Consider the following 21,693-nt stretch of genomic DNA (forward strand, 5'->3'; position numbering starts at 1 on the left):
GCGCGTGTGCGAGCGATTGGGTGAGCGCCTGTGTGGGAGTGAGCTACTGGACTCTGTGTGTGCAAGCGAGCCTGAGCATGTGTGCGACCGGAACACACACACACACACACCCCTGCCAGAATCTCAGCCAGCCACCTGCCTCCCCAAGTGTCTTCTGACGTTCAAGCCGGACGATTGTTATGAGGATCGGGGGCTGTTGAGAAGGAGACAACTCATGCTAGGCTGGGTCCCACCAGAGATCGGGGTAGATAGGAAGCTCACACCCCTGTGGGGCTGATGGAAATGCGGTCGGTTACGATCTTTGGGACACTTCCATGGGTGGGAAACAAGCACCACCCAGGCCGCATGGTGGCTGTCGCCCCACCCAGGCCGCATGGTGGCTACATGGCAGGGAGGAGACATGACCATTATTTATTATTATATACGGGGCAGGGACTGGCTTTTTGTTCTATGTTCGTACAGCGCCTGACACAACGGGGGCCCGCTCCAGAACTGGGCTCCTAGGCTCTATGGTGAAACAAATCTTAATAATAAGTAGCAGGAGAAGGAAGAGCTGGTCTGCTGGGTCTCCTCCTCTGGCTTCTAAGATTACATGAGCCCTTGATGAGTTATTTTTCCATTGCATTTTTATTGCATCACCTCTTTATTTTCTGTTGCCTTTTTGTTCCTGATCTCTATCTGGCGGGAGCCTACACCCTGTCCTCGGAGCTAAACTGCTCTTGAAGAAGGCAAATGCAGAATAAAATTAAGATTCAATTATCATTAAAGCTGGTCAGGACTTTTTCAACAAAATATTTTTTCCCCTCAGAAAACGTCCATTCGTCAAAACTGAAACTGTTTGCGGGAAAGGCTCGGTTTGGACTCATTTCGAAAAAAGACATTTAAAAAAGTTTTTTTGGGGAAAAGAGTTTGTTTTTCAGTTCAAACCCATTTTTCATTTAGAAACATACCTTGATTTAAGGTAAAAAAAAAAATATCCTTCAGTTGACCTGATCCCATTTTTTAATTTTATTTTCTGTTCTTGAAAAACCTCCGAGATTTTGATTTTTCATCCCCGTCTGGAATTTCAAAAATTCTCATGCAGAAACTAGTTTGCCACCGGGCTATAGTGATAATGTCTTTTCAAAGTGCCCCTCACTGTAGTATCTGGGCCGGTCCTGTCCCTTTAAATTGACCATTCCTGGGGTGATGGTGGGGGTAGTGGGATGTCCTGGTTGCTGCGGCGATCTCTGTGTCAGAAGCGAGATGGATGCCAACCTGAGCTTTGTTTCTAACCATCTCTGCCACATCATAACCCCCAGGAACACGAGCTGGAAGAGAGCTCTCCTGCCTGTTATGCCCGGCTGTTTGACATTGGCACTGGGAGTGAGAGTGGCTGGCATGGGGACCGCTGCCTCCCACTGCCCTACTTTCTGCAGTCGGGTTTGCGAAGGCACCAGACCGTGCCCGTGCTGGCTCCAGTCCTCCCCCAGGCTGGCAGCCTCCTTGCTGTGACTGCTGGAGCCAGGAAGCTGTGTGTGTGTGAGAGAGAGATTGTGTGTGAATGTGTATTTGGATTAAAACACACACGGCGCCCGGGACGTGCATCAACATGTTGCTAATCCAGGCAGTGATGTTGCTGCTGCTCTAGGGATGGCAACCTGGGATTCTGGCGCTCCCAGGGAGGGGCAGAGACGTGGGGCTGGGGGGCGCGGGGGGAAGAAGCTTCTGTCTCATTTTCTAGCCTGGCAGCAATGTGTAAAGGGGCCCCCAGCAGGCCCTGGGGCAAGCTGGCAAGAGCACAGCTCGGGTGCCGGGGCCTTCACTCGAATCCGTCTTGCCCCACGCTGGGATGGGGTGGCCTCTTCGTCGCTCACTCCAGGAGGGGCCCATCGCTGCCCAGTCCCAGGACCCCTCCCCGACTCCCCATCCATTGTGGCGACAGATTCTTGCCACCATCTCAAAGCTCTGCCCCACCCTCATCAGCACTGACCCCCCCACCCCTTCCCCGCTGCTCAGCCAGTGTCCCTAGTCTCACCTGCCTCACCCTAGCCTCACCTTCCAGCCACTGTTGTCTCTGTGCTGATGGCCCCCTAGATGCAACCACCAGCCCCTCCTAAAAACCCCTCTTCTGCCAAGAGAGACTCAATGAAACGTGAATTGAAAATCCCTATTTTCTAGGCCTCTCTTCCCCCAGGATGGGGCCGGCTCTGGGCCCCTCTTGCCCCCGGGATGGGGCCGGCTCTGGGTCTCTCTTCCCCCCAGGATGGGGCCGGCTCTGGGCCTCTCTTGCCCCCAGGATGGGGCCGGCTCTGGGTCTCTCTTCCCCCCGGGATGGGGCCGGCTCTGGGCCTCTCTTCCCCCCAGGATGGGGCCGGCTCTGGGTCTCTCTTCCCCCCGGGATGGGGCCGGCTCTGGGTCTCTCTTCCCCCCAGGATGGGGCCGGCTCTGGGTCTCTCTTCCCCCCAGGATGGGGCCGGCTCTGGGCCTCTATTCCCCCCAGGATGGGGCCGGCTCTGGGCCTCTCTTCCCCCCGGGATGGGGCCGGCTCTGGGTCTCTCTTCCCCCCGGGATGGGGCCGGCTTTGGGTCTCTCTTGCCCCCCAGATGGGGCCGGCTCTGGGTCTCTCTTGCCCCCAGGATGGGGCCGGCTCTGGGCCTCTCTTCCCCCCAGGATGGGGCCGGCTCTGGGCCTCTCTTCCCCCCAGGATGGGGCCGGCTCTGGGCCTCTCTTCCCGCCAGGATGGGGCCGGCTCTGGGTCTCTCTTCCCTCCGGGATGGGGCCGGCTCTGGGTCTCTCTTCCCCCTGGGATGGGGCCGGCTCTGGGCCTCTCTTGCCCCCCGGGATGGGGACGGCTCTGGGTCTCTCTTCCCCCCAGGATGGGGCCGGCTTTGGGTCTCTCTTGCCCCCCAGAATGGGGCCGGCTCTGGGTCTCTCTTGCCCCCAGGATGGGGCCGGCTTTGGGCCTCTCTTCCCCCTGGGATGGGGCTGTCTCTGGGCCTCTCTTCCCCCCAGGATGGGGCTGGCTCTGGGTCTCTCTTCCCCCTGGGATGGGGCCGGCTCTGGGCCTTTCTTGCCCCTAACACTAAACGGACTCTTCTGCGTCCAAGTGAAGAACGTGACAAGGAGCAGAGCGGTTCTAGCCTCAGCCTTGGCCTTGCTCGTTGACCCAGTGGCCTCCTGTGGTTAATGAAATCGCCCCCGACCCGACGCCTTCCAGCTGAATCCGTCTGTCCTGGGAAGGAACCAGTTTTCTTCCCCCAGGTTCTCTCCCCCATCCCAAGCTCTCCTTCCCCCTCACAAGCCAGGCTCCTGGGAGCTGTCCATTCAGCACCACCAGCCATTGCAACTCTCAGGATTCCTCCCCATGCAAAGGGGGCGGGGAGGATCATTCCCCTCCGAGGGGCGGTTACGTCAATGGAGATTTGGGGGAGTCCTGGCAAGGTCCAGGTCCCTGATGTTATTTCTATCCTGTGCCCCCCCAGCATGGGCCTCTGTGGGCTCAAGTGCTTGGCAAACGCTTAGAGACATTCCCTGCTCCGAGGATCCTCCAAACGAGGCAGACAGTGGGGAAACTGAGGCACGGAGAAGCCACTTGACAAAGCAGAATCAGGATGAGCCCCCAGGTCTCACAAGTCCCAGATCATCACCTTACCCGCCGCACCCTTTTGCCACGCCAACCAGTGCTGTCACTGCCCAGGCCCAGAATGACACCGCCCATCTGCTCCCCCGACCCATGTTGCTCCATCTAGGGACCCCCGAACTGCCTTTCAAAACCTTTGTGATCCAGGAAACACAGTGGGTTGGCAGCCCTGGAAAATCAGGTCTCAAATGGAATCACACACGTATACTGGAGTCGTGGGCAGATGATTGGGGGCTCTCTTTCAGATGAGACCCTAAGGCCCTTCTCTGCCAAGATCCCACAGGGTTTCTTTGTTGTGGGATCAAGGCTGTCCCCCCAGTGGATTTAAGAACAAGCAAACGAAAGCGTCGCCGCCTTCCACTGTTGCAGAACACTGGTGGCTGCAGTTCCGCGCTGGGTGCTGCAATTGTGTCTAGGCCGGACGGCTCAAACTCCGGGGCCTAAAGTCAGTCGCTCAAGCCCACGGTGAACCAGCCTGATTTCTCCCCCGGTGCTGAGCATCACGTCCCCCCTTGCCCCGTGGGTGGGCAGCACCTCTGAAAATCAGGCTTCGTTTCGGTGCCGACATAAAGGAGTCGAGCTGGGGGAGCCGGGCGGCAAGGCGCTCTGGAAACCCTTTAAGCCTCGGATTTCTCATTCCCTGCCTCTCTCTTCGCATCTGCTTCCCCCCCTCCCCATCTTTCTGGATCTCCCAGCCCCAGGGAATGGCTACACGGGGCCAGTTCAGCACTGCATCACCACACCAGCCGCGCTCCCGGCCAAGCCAAGCCAGCAGATGGGAGACCCGGCCAAGGCTGCATCCTCCTTCCCTGACTTCAAATCAGGCTGCCTGAGCTGCTTCCGGGTTCCTGTGACCCCCCCGCCTTGCCTTTCCCTTCCCCCCCTTCCCCTCCCCTCCCTCCAGTCCCTGGGACCATCCCAGCCTGGAGAATCCAGAGGTCAGTATGAAATTTCTCTCTGCAGAACCTCCCCCTTGCAGACCTCTCTGGATACGCTCGCTGCCTCCTTTATCCTCTCCGCTCCCTCCTTGAATTTTTGAAAGCTTGTTGGATCCAAAGAAGAGGGGAGGGGGCGGCGGGGAGAAAGGGGAGGGGGCGGTGAGGGGAGCCACAAGAGACGCCTCTGGAGCCCAGCATGGACGCAATCGGACGCGGCTAAGGATGCCAGGGTGCCGTCGGTGAGTGTGTGTCAATTTCAGCCTTGCCCATCAGCATCTCGTGTCAGTTTCAGCGCAGGGCTTCCTTCTTCTCTGCTGTGTGTTCGGCTGCCGGCTGGGTAGTTGTTGTTTTTTTTGGGGGGGGGGGGCTCCTTGTTTGTTTGTTTATTTATTTCCAGCCCTGCCTGCCTCGAGGCTGCGTGGATCGCAGCGGCTTTAAGGCTGCAGTCCCGATCCAAATAGCCCCCCCCCCCACTCCCTCGCCTGTTTTGATGCAACCAGGGGAGGAGAGCGGCATATTTGGTGTTTTCCTGTCGGTCCGCTCGGGGTGGAAACGGAGCGATGGGGGGCGGGGAGGGGGGAGAAGGGGGGGTTATGATGGTGGAAAGTGTCTTCAACTTGGGGTGTTTATCAACGTTTCGGAAAGACGGCGTGGAGTGGGGTGGGGGTTGGTTAGAGAGAGAAATGCACATGCAGTTATCTGTGCTGGGTAGAGTCCAGCCCCCAGGTTTGAACCCACCCTGGGTTATTAAAATCCCCCTCCCAGCATGAGGCTAGCAACGCTTTAAACATTAATAAGCCGCCCTCCCCCTCCTGTTTTCGATCAATAAATTAATAACCATCATAAAAAAAAAACCCACCCAGCTCCTCTCTTCTGAGCCAGTGCTTAGCCGCCCCCTGCCTCTCCCCTCTGGGGTCTGGTGGGGCTGTATTTCTCCAGGGTACGGGGAGCCTGCCCCATAGCGAGCTGGCTGAAGCAGTGTCCTTCCCTCGATGGGGCCGTGCTAGGGGGTCTGCAGCCCCCCACCCTGGCTGGGTTCCCAGGCTTGTTCGGGTTCAGTGGGACTGGCTGCCTCCTGGGCTAGGTTGGGAGAGTTAGGCCTTGGGCAGGTCTCTGCTGCGCCTGCCCTGGGCAGGGTCCTTGGCTGTTTCCCACCTTCTCACCTTGGTTTGTTTTATCCCTGGGACTCACTACATCCACCCTGCCTCCATTCTGCCCTTCATTCCCTGGCAGCCCCGCGCATCCCTTCTCGCTCGCGCTCCATCTCCTCTTTTAGAGTCTTTCTGCTCTCCTCCATAGACCCTGATTTCTTCCCTCTTTTCTCCTCTCTCCTCTTTCTTCCTCCAGAATCCCACTTCCATCTCTTTCTGTCTTCCCCCTCCCCCCAACACACACACACTCACACTTCCTTTCCCATCTCTCTTCTTCTTTCCCTCCTTTCCACGAGCCTTTTCTTTCCTCATTAGACCGGAGCACTAGGCCCATGTTGGTTTAGATTTTTCTGCCCTTCTGAGGCATTGGATCCAGGGCTAAAACGGACAGACCTCTCCCTTCCCCTCTCTCCCCCACATGTGCACCCTTCCTCTCTCCGCTTGAACTGAAATTGACCCATTGCCCTGGAGGGGACCCGTTGCTCTGGCCTCTGTCTCAGAAACGATGGGGATGTGTGTGTCTCATATTGGTATGGCTGGAAGGAGGCACTCCTAGCTGTGAGTGTGTGTTGGGGGATTAGTTTGCAGGACAATAATGGAAAAGCCTCTGGAAGGGAAGGACATTTGCCTCTCGGCGCCATCAGACCCCTCCCCAGATCCATTATTTGACATTGGCTTTGGACTCCCACCTCCCCAAGCTGGGAACTTGTTCCTTCCCCAAAGCAGTTAGCTGGAGGAGAGAGATCCCAGGTGCTGCAGGTAGTGGCGATTCAGCAGGGGGCGCTCTCCCCCACCCCCAAGTCTGTACTGACCCCAACGCCCCCGCTGGGGGCTCTGGTCACTGCTGCTGGAGGCACTGACACAAAACCAGGGGCCGGAGCCTCTCTGTTGCATTCGAGACCCCCTGGGGATTTCCATGGCAGTCAAGGAGGCTAGCCCCAGGGTCCTGGTTCAATCCTTGAGCAAACAGCCGTCCGCTCCCTTACATGCACGCTGCAGCTTTCCACTGGATCTAGTATTCTTCATTTCCCATCTTAAACGGCTGGGCTGGGCTAGCCGTGCTGCTGTTTAAAACAGCGGCCGCGCCCCCACCCCAGAGGTGGCTGCATTTCAGTGGCGGGTGAAGCGGCTCCATTTGCGAACCACTTTGACACTAAGGGAGCTGTCCGAGATCGATATGAATCGCTGCCAAAGCAGACGGATGAGCCACTGGGCTGTAATTTTCTGTCTCTTTCTGCCTCCTGACTGCTCTTCCTGGGGACTGAAAATCCATAGGCATCGAAAGGTCGCGCCTCCCATTAGCGTGCCTCCTGGTAACGGTGATGGGAGCAACGCAGACTCCACGTGGCATTAGACGCTTCCCTTCTGATAACGCCAAGGAGCCTCCAGTGGGGCAGGGACAGAGGGGAAGGAATTTGGCCCTGCCCTACACTCAGGCCTGCATAGCCCTGGGCCTAACTTCTATCCCTGCTCCAGGGGGCTCCTAGGGGCTTTTCAGGGCTGTCGAATCACGGGAGCACAGGTCAACCCTGGCCACGCTTCCACCCACCTGGAACGGCCCTGGAATCCCACCCTCACCCCCTGGCTCACCCCTAAACTGGCAGAGTCTTCCTCTGTACCTGGGTGTAATGGGGTTCAGGGCCCCCCCTTCTACCTCAGAGCCCCTTGGTACCACCCTCGCTGGGGCAATGGGTAACAATGAATTGAGCCTCGCATGTCTAGGGAGTTTGGGGGTGTTTTATTCTACGCCCATCTTATTTGTGTTCCTGGTGGTGCAGCCAGATCTGTGAGCCTGGTCAGTCTTGCCCCTCAAGGCCTTGGAGGGCTTCCCAGATATTAACCAGAAGGCCCTTTCATCAGATAAAAGAATTGGCCACTTTGGCCGGCTAAGAGGAACTTCTATTGGAGGAGTTTGACATCCTTCATAAGCATGACAGCATTACATCTCCTAATCCCTGCCCCTGGGCTTTGCACAATTCAATCTTTTTTTTTTGTTATCATTTGATGGATATCGATTTTTTTTATGCATTTTTAATTTTTATTCATTTAAATGTTCGGTTACGGGAAATTAAGGGGTGGGGTCGGACGATGATGATTTAATGTTGAGATTCAAAAAGTGAAAGCTCTCTAACCATCCCTACACACCTGGCCGGCGTCCCACGTCGAAACGTCCGAATTAAATATCGGTCAATGAAACGCGAATCCGTTCTCGAGCCGCGTTTTCCCTACTTTGCCTCGCTGTACCCTTTGATTATTAGCAATGGAAATATTGGGCGTGTCTGCAGTGAAATGGACATTTACCGATAAGAATCGAATCCTTCCAAGCCTAATTATATCCATTAAACCCGTGGTTTTCAACCTGTGGTCTGCGGACCCCTGGGGATCTGCAGAGTATTTCTAATAGGTCTGCAAAAGGTTGTTGTTCCCATAGTGGTTTGCAACCTCTGGTCCGCATAGACTGTGCCTAAGATTTACGTACCTCCTCTCAAACTTTGTTAGGGGGCTGCAAATGAAAAAAAGGCTGCAAACCGCTGCATCAAACAGATGGGGAAATGAGAGAGGCCCAATGACGTGTGCAGTGTCACACACTGAACTGGGGGCAGAGCCAGGAATGAAATTCAGGAGTCCTGACCCCCAGCCCCCTGCCCTAACCAGCAGCCCACGTGAGCTGGGGTTGCCTCGGAGTCCCAACTCCCAGCCCCCGGCTCGCACCACTAGAGACACATTGGAGGTTTTGTGTAATATCCCATTTGGGAAGGCAGGTTTATTGATCCAGCCCCCCCCCACCCCCCCGTGACAGCGTGTCCTCGGGACCTCGCTTCTGAAAGGCGGGTAACTTGTCTGCGAACGTTCGCTCCAGGCTGGGCACATGGCAGTCGAAGTCCCCACCCAAGGATGGTCTGGTCCACGCATTTCCCGCCAGCGGGGCAGTGGGACTGGCTGGCTCAGAGGATCGCTAAGAGACCGGGGGGGTGGCTACACTGCGATTCAACCCCTGTGCCTGGCCTGGGTCAGCTTGTGCCCTGGGACTCTTCCCCCATCGCATGGTCCCAGGGCCCGGGCTCCAGCCCGAACCGGAATGTCCCACACCCTGAGTCAGCTGACAGGGGCCTGCCCAGCTGTGGGTATTCAATTACAGTGCAGACATGCCCTAAGCGACCTTTCACCTCTAGGTCACCAGGGGTTCAAATACAGCTCAGCAGGGATTTCAAGCCGATGGCTGGGGGAGCTGCTGGAGGCCTGTAGGGGATGATTTGATGGGTGCCTGTCAGTGTCCTAGCAGGCAGGCGTCTCTCCCATAAAGACCATTGTCTCCCTTGATGCTGATTATCCCCTTGTGGGCAGCTCTGGGATTAATTGCACAGGGGCGTCTCCTTTGTCATGTCCTTCCAGGCACAGGGCAGCTGCCTTGGGAACTTGTAGTGGTACCAGAATGCTGGGCTAACTTCCGGACTGGTGTGTTGTGAGCAAGACACGAGAAGTCATTCTTCCGCTCTATTCTGCTGGCTAGGCCTCAACTGGAGTATTGTGTCCAGTTCTGGGCACCGCATTTCAAGAAAGATGTGGAGAAATTGGAGAGGGTCCAGAGAAGAGCAACAAGAATGATTAAAGGTCTTGAGAACATGACCTATGAAGGAAGGCTGAAAGAATTGGGTTTGTTTAGTTTGGAAAACAGAAGACTGAGAGGGGACATGATAGCAGTTTTCAGGTATCTAAAAGGGTGTCATAAGGAGGAGGGAGAAAACTTGTTCATCTTAGCCTCTGAGGATAGAACAAGAAGCAATGGGCTTAAACTGCAGCAAGGGAGGTTTCGGTTGGACATTAGGAAAAAGTTCCTAACTGTCAGGGTGGTTAAACACTGGAATAAATTGCCTAGGGAGGTTGTGGAATCTCCATCTCTGGAGATATTTAAGAGTAGGTTAGATAAATGTCTATTAGGGATGGTCTACACAGTATTTGGTCCTGCCATACGGGCAGGGGACTGGACTCAATGACCTCTTGAGGTCCCTTCCAGTCCTAGAATCTATGAATCTATATGAAAACCCCATTGAAATCAACAGAGCTGCGACCAGGCAAAATTTGGCCTCTTGACAGTCCCTGGCTCTAGACTGAAACCTCATTATGCTGGGCGCAGTGAGGGACAGTCCGGGCCCATGTTGTTACACTTCATTAGCCAAAGAGTGGGGAGGGGAAACCGAGCAAAGCGGCTTGCCCGAGATCACGCTGCAGTTCAGAGGCAGGTGGTCCCAGAGCACCAGACCCCTCGCTTCTGTCTGCCCCTCGCTTCTGTCTGCTCTTCGGCAGAGCCGTCCATGGTGACAGCATGGAGGGCTGGGACGTTGACCTAGCAACCCCCCTCTTCACTCCATCCCTGGCCTGACAGGCTTTGAGGTGGTATTAAAGATGGGAATTACAGTCCTGGGGCGGGGACAGTGAGGCTGGCTGAGATGGGCTGGAGCTGTTAGTCTGATCCGGCTTCCTTAAGTGGAACCAGGTAAAGGGAATAGAGACGACCACCTTGTGTCTCTTGCCGCCTCTTACTTGCAACCTGGCTGACCCGGGGGGGAGAAACAGAGTGCGTGGCGTGATCAACCCATTCTGGGACCTGGCAAACTCGGACCAGCGTCAGGCTGTTCAGGGCATTGCATTTAGCAGCCTTTCCGGTCACGGGCTCGCTGCGGGGTTGTGAAAGGGGCAGGCGTGCCCGGCTAAGGCAGATTCTAAACAGAAGGCAAGAGAAAAATGTAGGGTGGGAAAGGAAATGGGCCCATGAGGGAGGGCCGGGCCGCAGGAATCAGTGTCCCCTGCCAGGCGGCACTCAGGAGCTAGTGATGGGATCTGGCTCCCTTCTCTGGGCCAGGCGCTCTGACTTCCCTTTCAAGCCAGCCTTTGGATTCATTCGTCATTGTTCCCCTGCTGCCCTAGTCTGGTACCCAGCAGCAGCGGCCCCCTGCGCTGTGTCTCCGTATGCTGGAAAACCTCGCTGCCCCTGTCACGGAGTCCACGGGCGATGCTCTGGAACTGCTCCCCACAAAGCCAGTCAGGACTTTGGGGTGCCTCCTCTCCCTCGGAGCAGACCGTCCTCAGGGCAAGAAGATCACACGGCTTTACCTCCTGGATCTCTCCTGGGAGCATTCAGCATATGCCCCTCCGTGCGCTTCCCACAGCGAGTCCGCCCAGGCGGGGTCCTGGGGAAGCCAAAGCGTTCTGCACCCCCCACTTCGCAGTCAGACGTGACTCTCAGCCAGCCAGTAAAACAGAGGTTTATTAGATGACAGGAACACGGTCTAAAACAGAGCTTGTAGGTACAGCGGCGAACGGGTCCCCTCGGCCGGGTCCATTATGGGGTTCAGAGAGCCAGACACCCACATCTGCCCTCACTCCTAGTCCCCAGGTAGCTCCAACTCCAACCCCCGTCCAGCCCCTCCTTCTCTGGGCTTTGTCTCTTTCCCGGGTCAGGGGGTCACCTGATCCCTTTGTCTCCAACACCTTCAGTTGGCACCTTTGCAGAGGAGGGGCCCAGGCCATCAGTTGCCAGGAGACAGAGTGTCGGGCATTTATGTACCCTGGCCCTTTGCTCTGCAGCAGCCATACACCCTTATCCCACCACCTAGATACTTAAGAACTGCATAGGGGAAACTGAGGAAAACATGAAGAACAGTTCCACTTCGTCACAGCCCCGCTGCAGGGGAAAGGCCAGGCCTCTGTGGTCAAGCACCTCTTCAGCATGTTGTTCCATTGCAAAAAGCTTAGCTCCCTGTCCCGGCACCTTCTCTCCCGGCCCCTCGGAGAGTTTTGCTGCTGACTTCCTGGTGAGCAGGATCTGACCCACGGTGCAGTGGAGGGGGGACGTAGGGAGGCCAAGCGGAGTGACCCAAGGGGAGGCAGGGCAGCAGGACTCGCCAGTGGATTTTTGCTGACTGTCAGGGTGTCACCTGAAAAATGCCCCCTTGTGCCCTGTTGGGGTGATGTCCAAGGGACGCCTCCTGGCCCATGCTCCAGCAGGGTCTGTGGCCGTGACTCTCGATCCTCAGCTTGTAATGCTGATCTGTAGACAAGGGGTGTAAAACGGAGAGGCTCTCTTCATTTCAGTGCTGTGCTGATTAACAGCTGAGGGTTTGGCTCGAGGCATCTGGTTTTACCCATCTCCTTGGCTGTGCACGACTCCGCACCGGGCTCTCCAAAGTCCGGGTGGTCTCCTGCACTGAATGGTGTATGCTAAAAAAACCCGATATGACTGAGTGGCTAATGAATCCGGCTGTGGTCATTCTGAGACTGAGCTGCTGGGTTACCTTGGGCAAGTCACTGCTCTGTGCCTCAGTTTCCCCATCTGAGCTGCCTCTACAAAGTGTGTTGATAAACTGGAGCGGGTTCAGAGAAGAGCCCTGAGAATGATTACAGGATTAGGAAACAGTGACAGACTCACACAGGTCTGTTTAGCTTACCAAAGAGAAGGGGGAGGGGTAACTTGATTACAGCGCATACGTATCTACACAGGGAACCAATATTTAAGAATGAGCTCTATGCGCTAGCCGTGAAAGGAATAACATGAACCAGTGGCTGGAAGCTGAAGCTAGACAAACTCAACGGCAAATAAGGTGTACGTTTTTAACAGTGAGTGTTTATCCCCTGGAACAACTTACCAAGGCGGGGCGGGGGGGGGAAGTGGGGTGGATTCCCCGTCACTGACAATTGTTAAATCAAGATCGGAGGTTTATTCTAAGACATCAGCTCTAGGGGCATGGGCGGTGGGTGAACCCTGGGCTCAGGGAGGCTAACCCTGGCCTGCCCCTTCTGCCCGAGATGTCCCTCCTTTGCCACGCCACGCCAGCCCAATCATCCCCAGCCCCGGAGCGTGGAGCGAGCGGCACGGGCCCAGCCCTGGAGCGCTGGGTAGCACGCCCCCTCCCCCAGCCCTAGAGCACTGGGCGGAGTCCCTGGCTGCAGGCTGACCCCCATTAGCCCCAGCACAGGGGAAGAACTGGCAGTAGCAGAGTACTGGGAAGCAGGAGGGGGCTGGGGACGGAGCATGGGCAGGGACACACAGCGCTGTTTGGGGAGGCACATCCTCCCCTGCCGCCCATGTCTCGGGGTTATTTGGGGGAAATCCTGGGGCCTGTGTTATCCAGGGGCTCAGACTAGAGGATCACGACGGACAAGCCCCTTGGCGTGGTCACCTTTCCTTCAAAAGCTCTCGCCCTTGGCTCATTGCAGAGCAACCGCTCAGTCCTCAAAGGCGCTGGGCCGGTAGGAGTCTTCCCTGTGCCCTTAATCAGCTGATGCGCCCCACGTGGGGTGGCGGGTCCCAGGGGAGACCCGGCTTTGAATTCAGGAGGAGGGAGGGGCCTTGCTTGAAAGGATTCGTGGGGCGGGTCAGCGGCCGGCAGGAGCCGGAGGAGGAGAGGGAGGCGGGTTACCAAGCTGCTGAGGGGTGGCCCTTGGGAGACATTTGCAGTCATGAAAGCATCTCTCTCTCCTGCCGCTTGGTTCCACCACCACTGAGGCTGCTTTGGGGCCTCCAGGGAACGCCCCAGCACTAACCGCAGGGAAAGGGACACATAGAGGCTAACCCAGATAAAGGCTCTACTGCGGGGGCGGAGACAGCAGTGACAGTAACCCTCACCCCAGCCTGGATTTGAACCCTTGACTGTCCGCCCAACCCCCCTGCCCCTTGAGCTAAAGGAGCAGCACCGTAGCGATCAGCAGTAGCAGGCTGCTATCCTCTAATGGACATGGGCGTGCGACACACTTTGTCAGGCGAGGCGTGGTGCATACGCCCAGTAAACACTCCCGGCCCGAAAGATCTTATAGTCTAAAGAGAGATGGCCCGTGCCTCAGTTTCCCACGCTGAAAAACGGGGATGTTGCTGCTGATCCCCCGGCAGAGGCGCCCGAGGGCTTTGTATGAGGTGCGAGGTGCTGCCTTGCTCCTCATTCACCCTCATGCGAGCGAGAGGGAATCCGGCCCGGAGCTAGTGTATTCGTGACTGGGATGGGCTGAGGGGCAGTCCCATAGTGTCCTACCCCTAGAGCTGGGGAAGATAAACACACCCACTTGCTAAGTAGCCTTTTCCCCAGAGACTCCGTCCCTTCGCTTTCCCGGTTCAGGGCCGTCGAGCCAGACGTGTCATTTTCTTTCCAGGTCTAAAGTCATGGCTGCTGTGAGCAAAGGCAAACCTCCCCGGTCTGGTTCAACGGGAGTTCGGCCTGGGGCAGGGGGAGCGCACTGCTGCAAGGGGAGCAGTGGGGATACCTGGGGAGCCCCCAGTGAGGTGAGGGAATATACCCGCTTGTAGCGGGGTGGTTAGCCGCTCCAGCCCTGACAGGGTTAAGGCCAACCCTGGGAGAGGGCTGGGGCTGTAAGGAAAAGCAGGCCTAGCTGGGGCCACGCCCCAAACAGAGCACAGCAGGTCCTTATAAAAGGCTGCTAGCTTGGCGCTAGGGTAGCCTCTCCGGTCTTGGAGGGAGCAGGGCCTGGCTGTTGGTAGCAAAGGTCCTGGGAGTGAAGCAGGGCTGGGGAAAGGCCAGGGGAGCTCCAGCCTGGCAACTCCCCAGGCTGCAGGGCCTGGTCCTAGGCCCACCCCTGAGGTGGTGGGTGGTGGAGGAAGACAGCAGGTCCTACCCCCTTGCCTGGGTCTTATATTGCAGTCTGCTCCAAGGAGCAGGGCCTCATGGCTGGACTGGCAATAGCCACTGGCTGAGGCAAGGTGGGATTAGGGGGTTGGGGGTCCCTGGGGAGGGGAGACCCTGAGAATGAGGGGTTACTGCCAGGGGGCAGCACCCCAGATAATGGGGCACTGGAGTCCGAGAGGGACATGGGGGCCAAGCGGTAGCAGGACACCAGCCTGCAGAGGGCGCTCCAATGGCTGGTGAGCTAATTTCCTGAGATGTCCAGTAGGAGGCGCCGCAGGGGTGAGTCCCACGCTGTTACACTGCTCCTACACCCCTTTCTGGGACACTCCTCGCTCTGCCCCAGTGGAAATTCACACCGAATCGCTGACCCCCGGGGCCCGCTTCTGCAGTCACAGGATCGGGCCCAGCAGTATTAGCGCTGTGGTTTATATTTAGTGCAGCTTTCTCTGCCCTGGCAGGACGGTTCTCTGCAAAGAGGACTGGGAGTCAGGACTCCTGGGTTCTCTGCCTAGCTGTGAGCCAGTCACTTCAGGCCAGCGGCTTCCCTGTCGGCAAAACTGGGGGTCACACTGACCTTCCCGCCCCTGGGTGCTGTGGGTCTGAATTCATTGTTTTCAAAGAGCTTTGAGATCTTTGGAGGGAAAGGGCTGGGTAAGATTGCCATTGTCACAGAGAGCGGGGAACTGGAACGCTAGATCAGATCATTCCATCTGGTATCATTGCTCCAAGAGTGGCTGGCCCCAGCTTCTCCAGAGGAAGCTGAAAGAAACCCGCCAGTGGGCAGTTAGGGGATAATCTGCCCCTGTGAAAAGTTACCTCCTGACCCCCTAATAGTTGGCATGCCCTGAAGCCTGAGGGTTTATACCCCTCCCCCAAATCTTAGCTTTTCACATGCTTTCTACTAGAACCCAGAATACTCTTGTTCTCCACACAAATGCCAAGTCCTCTTTTGAGTCCTGCTCAGCTCTTGGGCCTCAATGAAACACTGTGACCCTGAGTTCCACAGGTTAATTGGGGGCTGGATGGAAAAAAGTATTTCCTCTTATCAGACTGATCCAGTTCTAAAACCCCCCCGAGTGACTGACATTTCCACCACGTCCCTTAAGTACGTCCTTCACCCCGCCTGTCAGGAAAATACCAGCCGTGGGCCGGCCGGCGTCTCCTCTCGCTAACCTGAGGGAGTTGTATGGTGGGGAAGGGAGAGGAGAATCAGGCCTCCTGTCTCTTTAAATGGATGGACAATAGCAGGTGATCAATCAATGTCCATGTCTTCTATTGCATCATCCATCCTGGTTCCTTTTGTAGAGCGATGGGGTTGTGGGGTGAGGGAGAAGGGGGCAGCAGGGCTGTGGGAAAGGGAGGGAGAGACGTGGTGTGTGATGATAAGGGGGATCTTGCTATACCACTTGGTCCCTCTACCACCCTCCCCCACACACTGCCCCCAGGATCCAGCGGCTTGGTCCACCTCCGGAGCCTGGCTATCTCCAGGGTGCTTCTGTGGGGATCCTACGGGTCTCGCTGCTGCAGCTCCATGCTCCGGACACGTCCGGCTTGACCCCATGTAAGAGCTCAGGCCGGGCTGGACGACGTGACCCAGACCGTTCCCCTCTGTAACACAGGGTCTACTGCATAGGCAGCTGAGACACCATTGCTGGGGAGACTACAACCAGGGCCAGGCCCAGATGGCCCCCACTGGCCCTCCCCAGAGTTCTCTCGCGCTCCAGACGGACGGGGGGTGCTCTAGTCTCCGGTGGGTGCTTGGAGACCCCGGGGCCCAGCCGCACGCGCCTCCCCAGAGATAGCCCTGCCAGCCACTTGGCTTTGGACCTCCAGCGCTCTGACCCTGCCTCCCCTCTTCTCTCCGCAGAGCTGCCCTGCCATGTCGTCCTCCAAACGCCGAGACGCGGACGAGGTTTTCGGTAAGTCCGCCGCACGGTCTCCACCCTCTTCCTGCCCCAACTCCCGGTCTCTCTGAGCCCACGTCCCTTAGCGCCTGCAAGCTCGCCCCTGGCGTCGCCAGCCAAGGGAGACTTTCCCCAGCGCTGATGCCTGCAGAGCAGAGCAGGGACGGCACGGACCCAGGCTGGGGGGAATGTGGGGCTCGGGGAGGGACGATCTGGTGGGAGGGAGGTTGGCGGGGGTGTTAGGGCCGGGCAGCTGGGGGCCGGTGAGCTAGGGTGTGGCTGGAGACAGGGAGGTGGGAGATTGGAGATAGGGGCTGGGGATGGGGGAAGCTAGCGTTGGGGAGCCAGGGTATTGGGGTGGATGTGGGGGAGGGGGAAATTTGGGAGCTAGGGCCTGGCTGGGGGGAGGGAGGGTGGGGAGATCAGCAAGCGCAGGAGCCCGGGGAGGGTCTGGGAATGAATCCCCTCCCGCCCCTGAAAGCCGCGATCTGTTCGCCCACCCCAGAGTGGCCCGGATCCCTGGGAGATGGACTGGGACAGCTGGCCTAGGTTTCTGGCCCCTCGACTCCGGCCCTAGGCTGGATTCACCCCTGGTGGGGGCTCCTGCTGCTGTCCTCCGGGGATGGGGGGGGTCGCTGTGCTGGGGGAGGGCAGCACCTGCTGAATCAGTGCCTGTCTCCGGCCGCCCATCCCTCTGGCTCCCTGGACACTGCCTCTCTCGCACACACCTAGGAAGCCAGGAGCAAGTGGGGCCCTAGGAGCAAGGCCCCTTAGCATGTACACGTGGGGCTCCGCCTCCCCAGAGGCGCCTCTCCCCACTTCCCTCCACCCCATGCCCCCTACGGCTACTGGGATCCTGCAGGGACCCTGCATCCTGCAAGAACCCCCTGGCCAACTCCACAGGGCCTTGCTCATTCCACCTCCTAGGGATATCCCTCCACACACACACACTCCTACTACTCCCTCTTGTCTCCAGCTGGTCTCCCCTCCGCTTCCCTTTCTCTCTCATCCCTCGCTGCTTTCTTCTCTGGTCCCTTGGTGGCCAGGTACTGCAGCGCCCACTCCAGCAGGCAGCAGAACTTTGTGCAGGGTCCTACTTTGCCTCGGTTTCCCATCCACCTTCCGTGGGGGTCAAAGATCTGCCCTGCGCACCCTCCTCGGGGGCCTGACCCTGCATCCTTCAGCAGCCTGAGACTCTCAGGCAGGTCGAGGCGGGTTTGGTGCACAGAAGGAAGGAAGGGTCGGGCCCGTCACGTGTTTGTGTCTCTTGGGGCTTGCCTCCACTCAGGCAGTTTGCACGCGTGGACCTCCTAGCGTAGGCAGTTGTGCAACGCACGACGGTTGTGCGAAGCACGGCTGGCTCTGGGGCAGCTGGTCCCAGTTGGGCATGATAGCCTGACGCCGTTCGTGCTGTGGTATACTGACCAAGCCAGTATAGGCAGGCCTTTGTCAGAATCGTTCCCGCTGAGTGTGCGTCTGCCTCTCTCATTGGCTGACGGCCAAAAGCACCCAGGCAGGTGCATGCGTGTGTCCACACTCACACGCGTGTGCACGTATGGTGCCTGTGGTTCACAGGAGCCTGAGCCGTGCCATACTGCAAAGGCCACTGTCTCGACTCCCAGGCGGCTGGAGTTGAAAGACCACGTGCCATCTGCAGACAGCTGATGTTGGCTCCTGTCTGCGGCTGGAGAAAAGTCATTTCCCCCCCCCCCCCCAAAAAAAAACAACAACCGCGCAGCAGGGCAGAGGAAGCGGCTGGCAAGCGAAGGGGCGAGTGCCCCCGAGGCACAGCTCTGATTTCCCCCCGCTTGGCTTGGCACCCGCCTGGCGTGCCCTGTTTATAACGAACCAGCTGGGATGAGCAGCGCGTAGCAAAGACAACCTGGGGAAGGCTGGAGACTGACAGCGCGGTGAGTTACAGCCGCATTACCGCCGGGGGGGGGGGGGGGGGGGGGGGCGGTGTCCCCGGGGGGGGGGGGGGGGGGGGGGGGGGAGAAAAGGAGGGGGTACCGCGTGGGCAGGGATGCGGCGACTGCTTAAAGAAGATGGTCATCTAGTCCAGTCCCCGGCAGGACAAAGTCATAACTAGACCTTTCTGAAGGTGTTTGTCTAACCCAGGGGTTCTCAAACTTCATGGCACTGCGCCCCCTTCTGACAAGAAAAATTACTACATGACCCCAGGAGGGGGGGACTGAAGACTGAGCCCGTCTGAGTCCCACCACCCCGGGTGGGGAAGGGGTCAAAACCAAAGCTAAGGGCCTCGGCCGCAGCCCGCGGGCCGGTAACCTGGGCTGAATCCCTTGGCCTCTGGCTTGGACCCCGAGCCCCAGCAAGTCTAAGCCAACCCTGGCGGCCCTATTAAAATGGGCTCGCAACCCACTTTGGGGTCCCAGCCCACAGTTTGAGAACCGCTGGCTCGAACCCGTTCTTAAAAACCTCCAACGACGGAGATTCCTTGCATACATGTAGGCCCGAGAGCCCACAAATATACGTGCGCCCGTGCAACGCACATGCACTTGTGCCAATATTGGTGCGCAGATGTGGTGGCACAGACACACACCACACACCTGTCCCAAATGGCCACACGCACGTGCCCGCCTGCTCAGGTACACACAATAGGTGCACGAAGGCGTCAGGAGTTGCCTGTTTCTCGTTCCGCTTTTCCTCTTTACCCAGAGGCTTTACCGCTGGAAGCGTCTAGCTCTGGGGAGGAGGAGTTGGACAGTCAGCTGGTGAGTGCTGGAGAGTATGAGCCAGGAGCATGCAGAAGATTGCCTTAGTTCCTGGAAGTAAATATGGGACTGCAGTAACTGACATGATGGGGAAATGGGAGCCTAACAGAGGACCCATAGATCATGGGAGTTGGAGGCTGTTGTAGGACTGGCTTTGCAGCATAGGGGTGTGTGTTGTATATTGTGATGTGTGGTGAGCACTGTCCCCAAGCCTCTGTAGAGGCTCGGCGAGTTGGGTGGCTATTGGCGGCAGCACTACCGGCTCTGCCTAAAATTCAGGTTGTCTGAAATGTTCCATTAGAAGACCCTGTTTTCAGGTGCTTAGAACTTTGCCAGACATGAACCGTTTGGCCTGAAAATTTCCCCTGCCTCAAATTGAATTTGGAGAAGGGGTGTGTGTGTGGGGGGGAGGGAGTTGGGGGTTTCAGCAAAAACCATTCCGCCATTTCTGAGAACGAGGTGAGGGGCAAACACCTTGTTTTGCCCAGGTTCACGATCATTCTCGGGTCTGTTTCTTTGAGCCTCTTTAGTGCCCCCAGGCTTTGGTGCAGGGAGTTGAAATTGGACAGGGGGGAGTTTCAAGGTGTCAGCCAAGCCCCGGCCCCACTGGACTCGGGGCGGTACAAACACCTCCTAAGAGCCCTCTCCACCCCCAAAGAGCTGGCAATCTAAATAGATAAGACAGCCGAAGGCTGGGACAGGCACAAAATTGGAGTGACTTGCCCAAGGTCACCTAACAGATCAGTGGCAGAGCCAGGAATCAAATCATGTGTGCCATGCCCTACCTACTAGGTCATACTGCCCCTCATGCTTTTTTAGGCAAGGCCCCTTCTTTAGGTGCCTAAATGGGAGTGGAGCTCTTGAAAATCAGGCCGTAGGCTCTTTAGAAAACTTCCTTCTAATAAAGTGTCAAAATCCAATCTCCCCTGCCGAAGAAGCAATGGGTTTAAACTGCAGCAAGGGAGGTCTAGGTTGGACATTAGGCCCTAACTGTCAGGGTGGTTAAACACTGGAACAAATTGCCTAGGGAGGTTGTGGAATCTCCGTCTCTGGAGATATTTAAGAGTAGGTTAGATAAATGTCTATCAGGGATGGTCTAGACAGTATTTGGTCCTGCCATGCGGGCAGGGGACTGGACTCGATGACCTCTCGAGGTCCCTTCCAGTCCTATAATCTATGAATCTATGAATCTATAAGAAGGGGAGCACTCCCCCTGACCCTGGGACTGGTCACAGTCACTCTCCCTTGGGTGAGGAGGTATTTTGGGGCAGTTCTCTGGCCCGTGCAATACAGGAGGTCAGACTAGAGGATCCTAATAGTCCCTTCTGGCCCAGGGGATTTGAAAGGGGCAGAATGGCGATTTTCTCCCCCCCCCCCCCCCATGAGATGTTCTGGTTTTCACAACAGTCGTGGTCCATTTCACATTTCCTGGGAAATCCAGGACGGCTGGGAAACGCACCCCAGCCTTCTGCCTCGAGAGCAGGTGGCTGGGAACCGACACAGGGTCTGGGGAGCTCTGCGTGCAAGTGGAAATGTCCGAGGGGCACGCACGACGGTCGCCCCAAGCCGGCTTGCTGGCTCAGCCGTCCCTGGCACTCAGCCCGCTGCCTGCTAGGTATTTTCCATCTCCGGCCTTTAAAGCTCGCGAGCATTAGCGCGGTGGGGGCTGGGCACGGCCGGCAGCCTCCCTGGATTCGGGGAAATGTTGTTTGCTGCTAATGTGAAGTGTGGAAAGTGCATCTAGATGCTCTTGGGCCTCGTGACAGGGAAGAGGCAGCGCTTGGTTGTGTGCGCCCTGTGAAGGGGGGATCTGTGCAGAGGTTGCTGGACGCAGACAGGCCCTGTGATTCTCTCCAGCGAGCGGCTACCCCGGCCGGGGGTCACCACTAACCACAAGGCCACTGATCTTCAACTTGTCCCTTCTAGGGCCTCTAGGAGCCAGGCCATACGCTCCTGACTGCATACAGCTTCGGGGGCAGGCGTGCCCTCTTTGAAGCATCCACTGTTGGCAGCTGCGGGAGGCGGGATGCTGGCCGTGATGGGCCGACGCTGGTCTGATCCGCTCCAGCCAAGGGGACGAGGGGGAGGCCGGGGCCCAGCACTGCTGTGGGAATGGGGATCCCCCGCCCCCTTCTGTCTGGTGTGCAAAGAGGCTAGTCTAGGTGTTGTTTGCTGCCTCGCTCCCAGGCCTGCAGAGGGAATGCCTGGTGCTCACAGCAAAGCAACTTACAAAGAAATCTGTCAAGTATCAGGGGGTAGCCGTGTTAGTCTGTATCTACAAAAACAACAAGGAGTCTGGTGGCACCTTAAAGACTAACAGATTTATTTGGGCATAAGCTTTCGTGAGTAAAAACCTCACTTCTTCGGATCTGTCTCCGTCTCCCTAGCGAACGGCCCAAATCAGTGTCCCGAGACTGTAACAAGCCCTCAGATCTGGGGAAACGCTCGGCTCAGGTCTATTTGTCTCTCCTGTACACCTGCCCCCATCATCTTCCCCCTCTCTGGGGCTCTGCCGTGGGCCATGGGTGAGGGCCGGGCCGCCAGAAGGTTCAGTAACAGATGTTACCTCACCCATCTTGTCTGTCTTGTATCCAGGGCGCGACACGGCTCCATGACTGGCACAAACGATGCCAGCGTCTCTTCGGCCTTGTCTGTGCCAGGGAGATTGGCCCGGCTGACCCGTACCACACATCCGGCGCCCAGTTTGGGCCTG

General features: G+C 57.4%; 1 protein-coding gene across 1 annotated transcript in view; it reads left to right on the forward strand.

Moving 5' to 3' along the window:
• The window catches only part of LOC117869429 (neurabin-2-like), an 81,125-nt gene that overhangs the window by 46,770 nt on the left and 12,662 nt on the right, over positions 1–21,693 (forward strand). The window contains exons 11-12 of the mRNA XM_034756269.1: positions 4,665–4,799; positions 16,212–16,263. Coding sequence (XP_034612160.1) covers positions 4,665–4,799; positions 16,212–16,263 — 187 coding nt within the window. The remainder of the gene's footprint in view (positions 1–4,664; positions 4,800–16,211; positions 16,264–21,693) is intronic.

The sequence above is a fragment of the Trachemys scripta genome, chromosome 23 (assembly GCF_013100865.1).
Source record: "Trachemys scripta elegans isolate TJP31775 chromosome 23, CAS_Tse_1.0, whole genome shotgun sequence".
Lineage (NCBI taxonomy): Eukaryota > Metazoa > Chordata > Testudines > Emydidae > Trachemys > Trachemys scripta.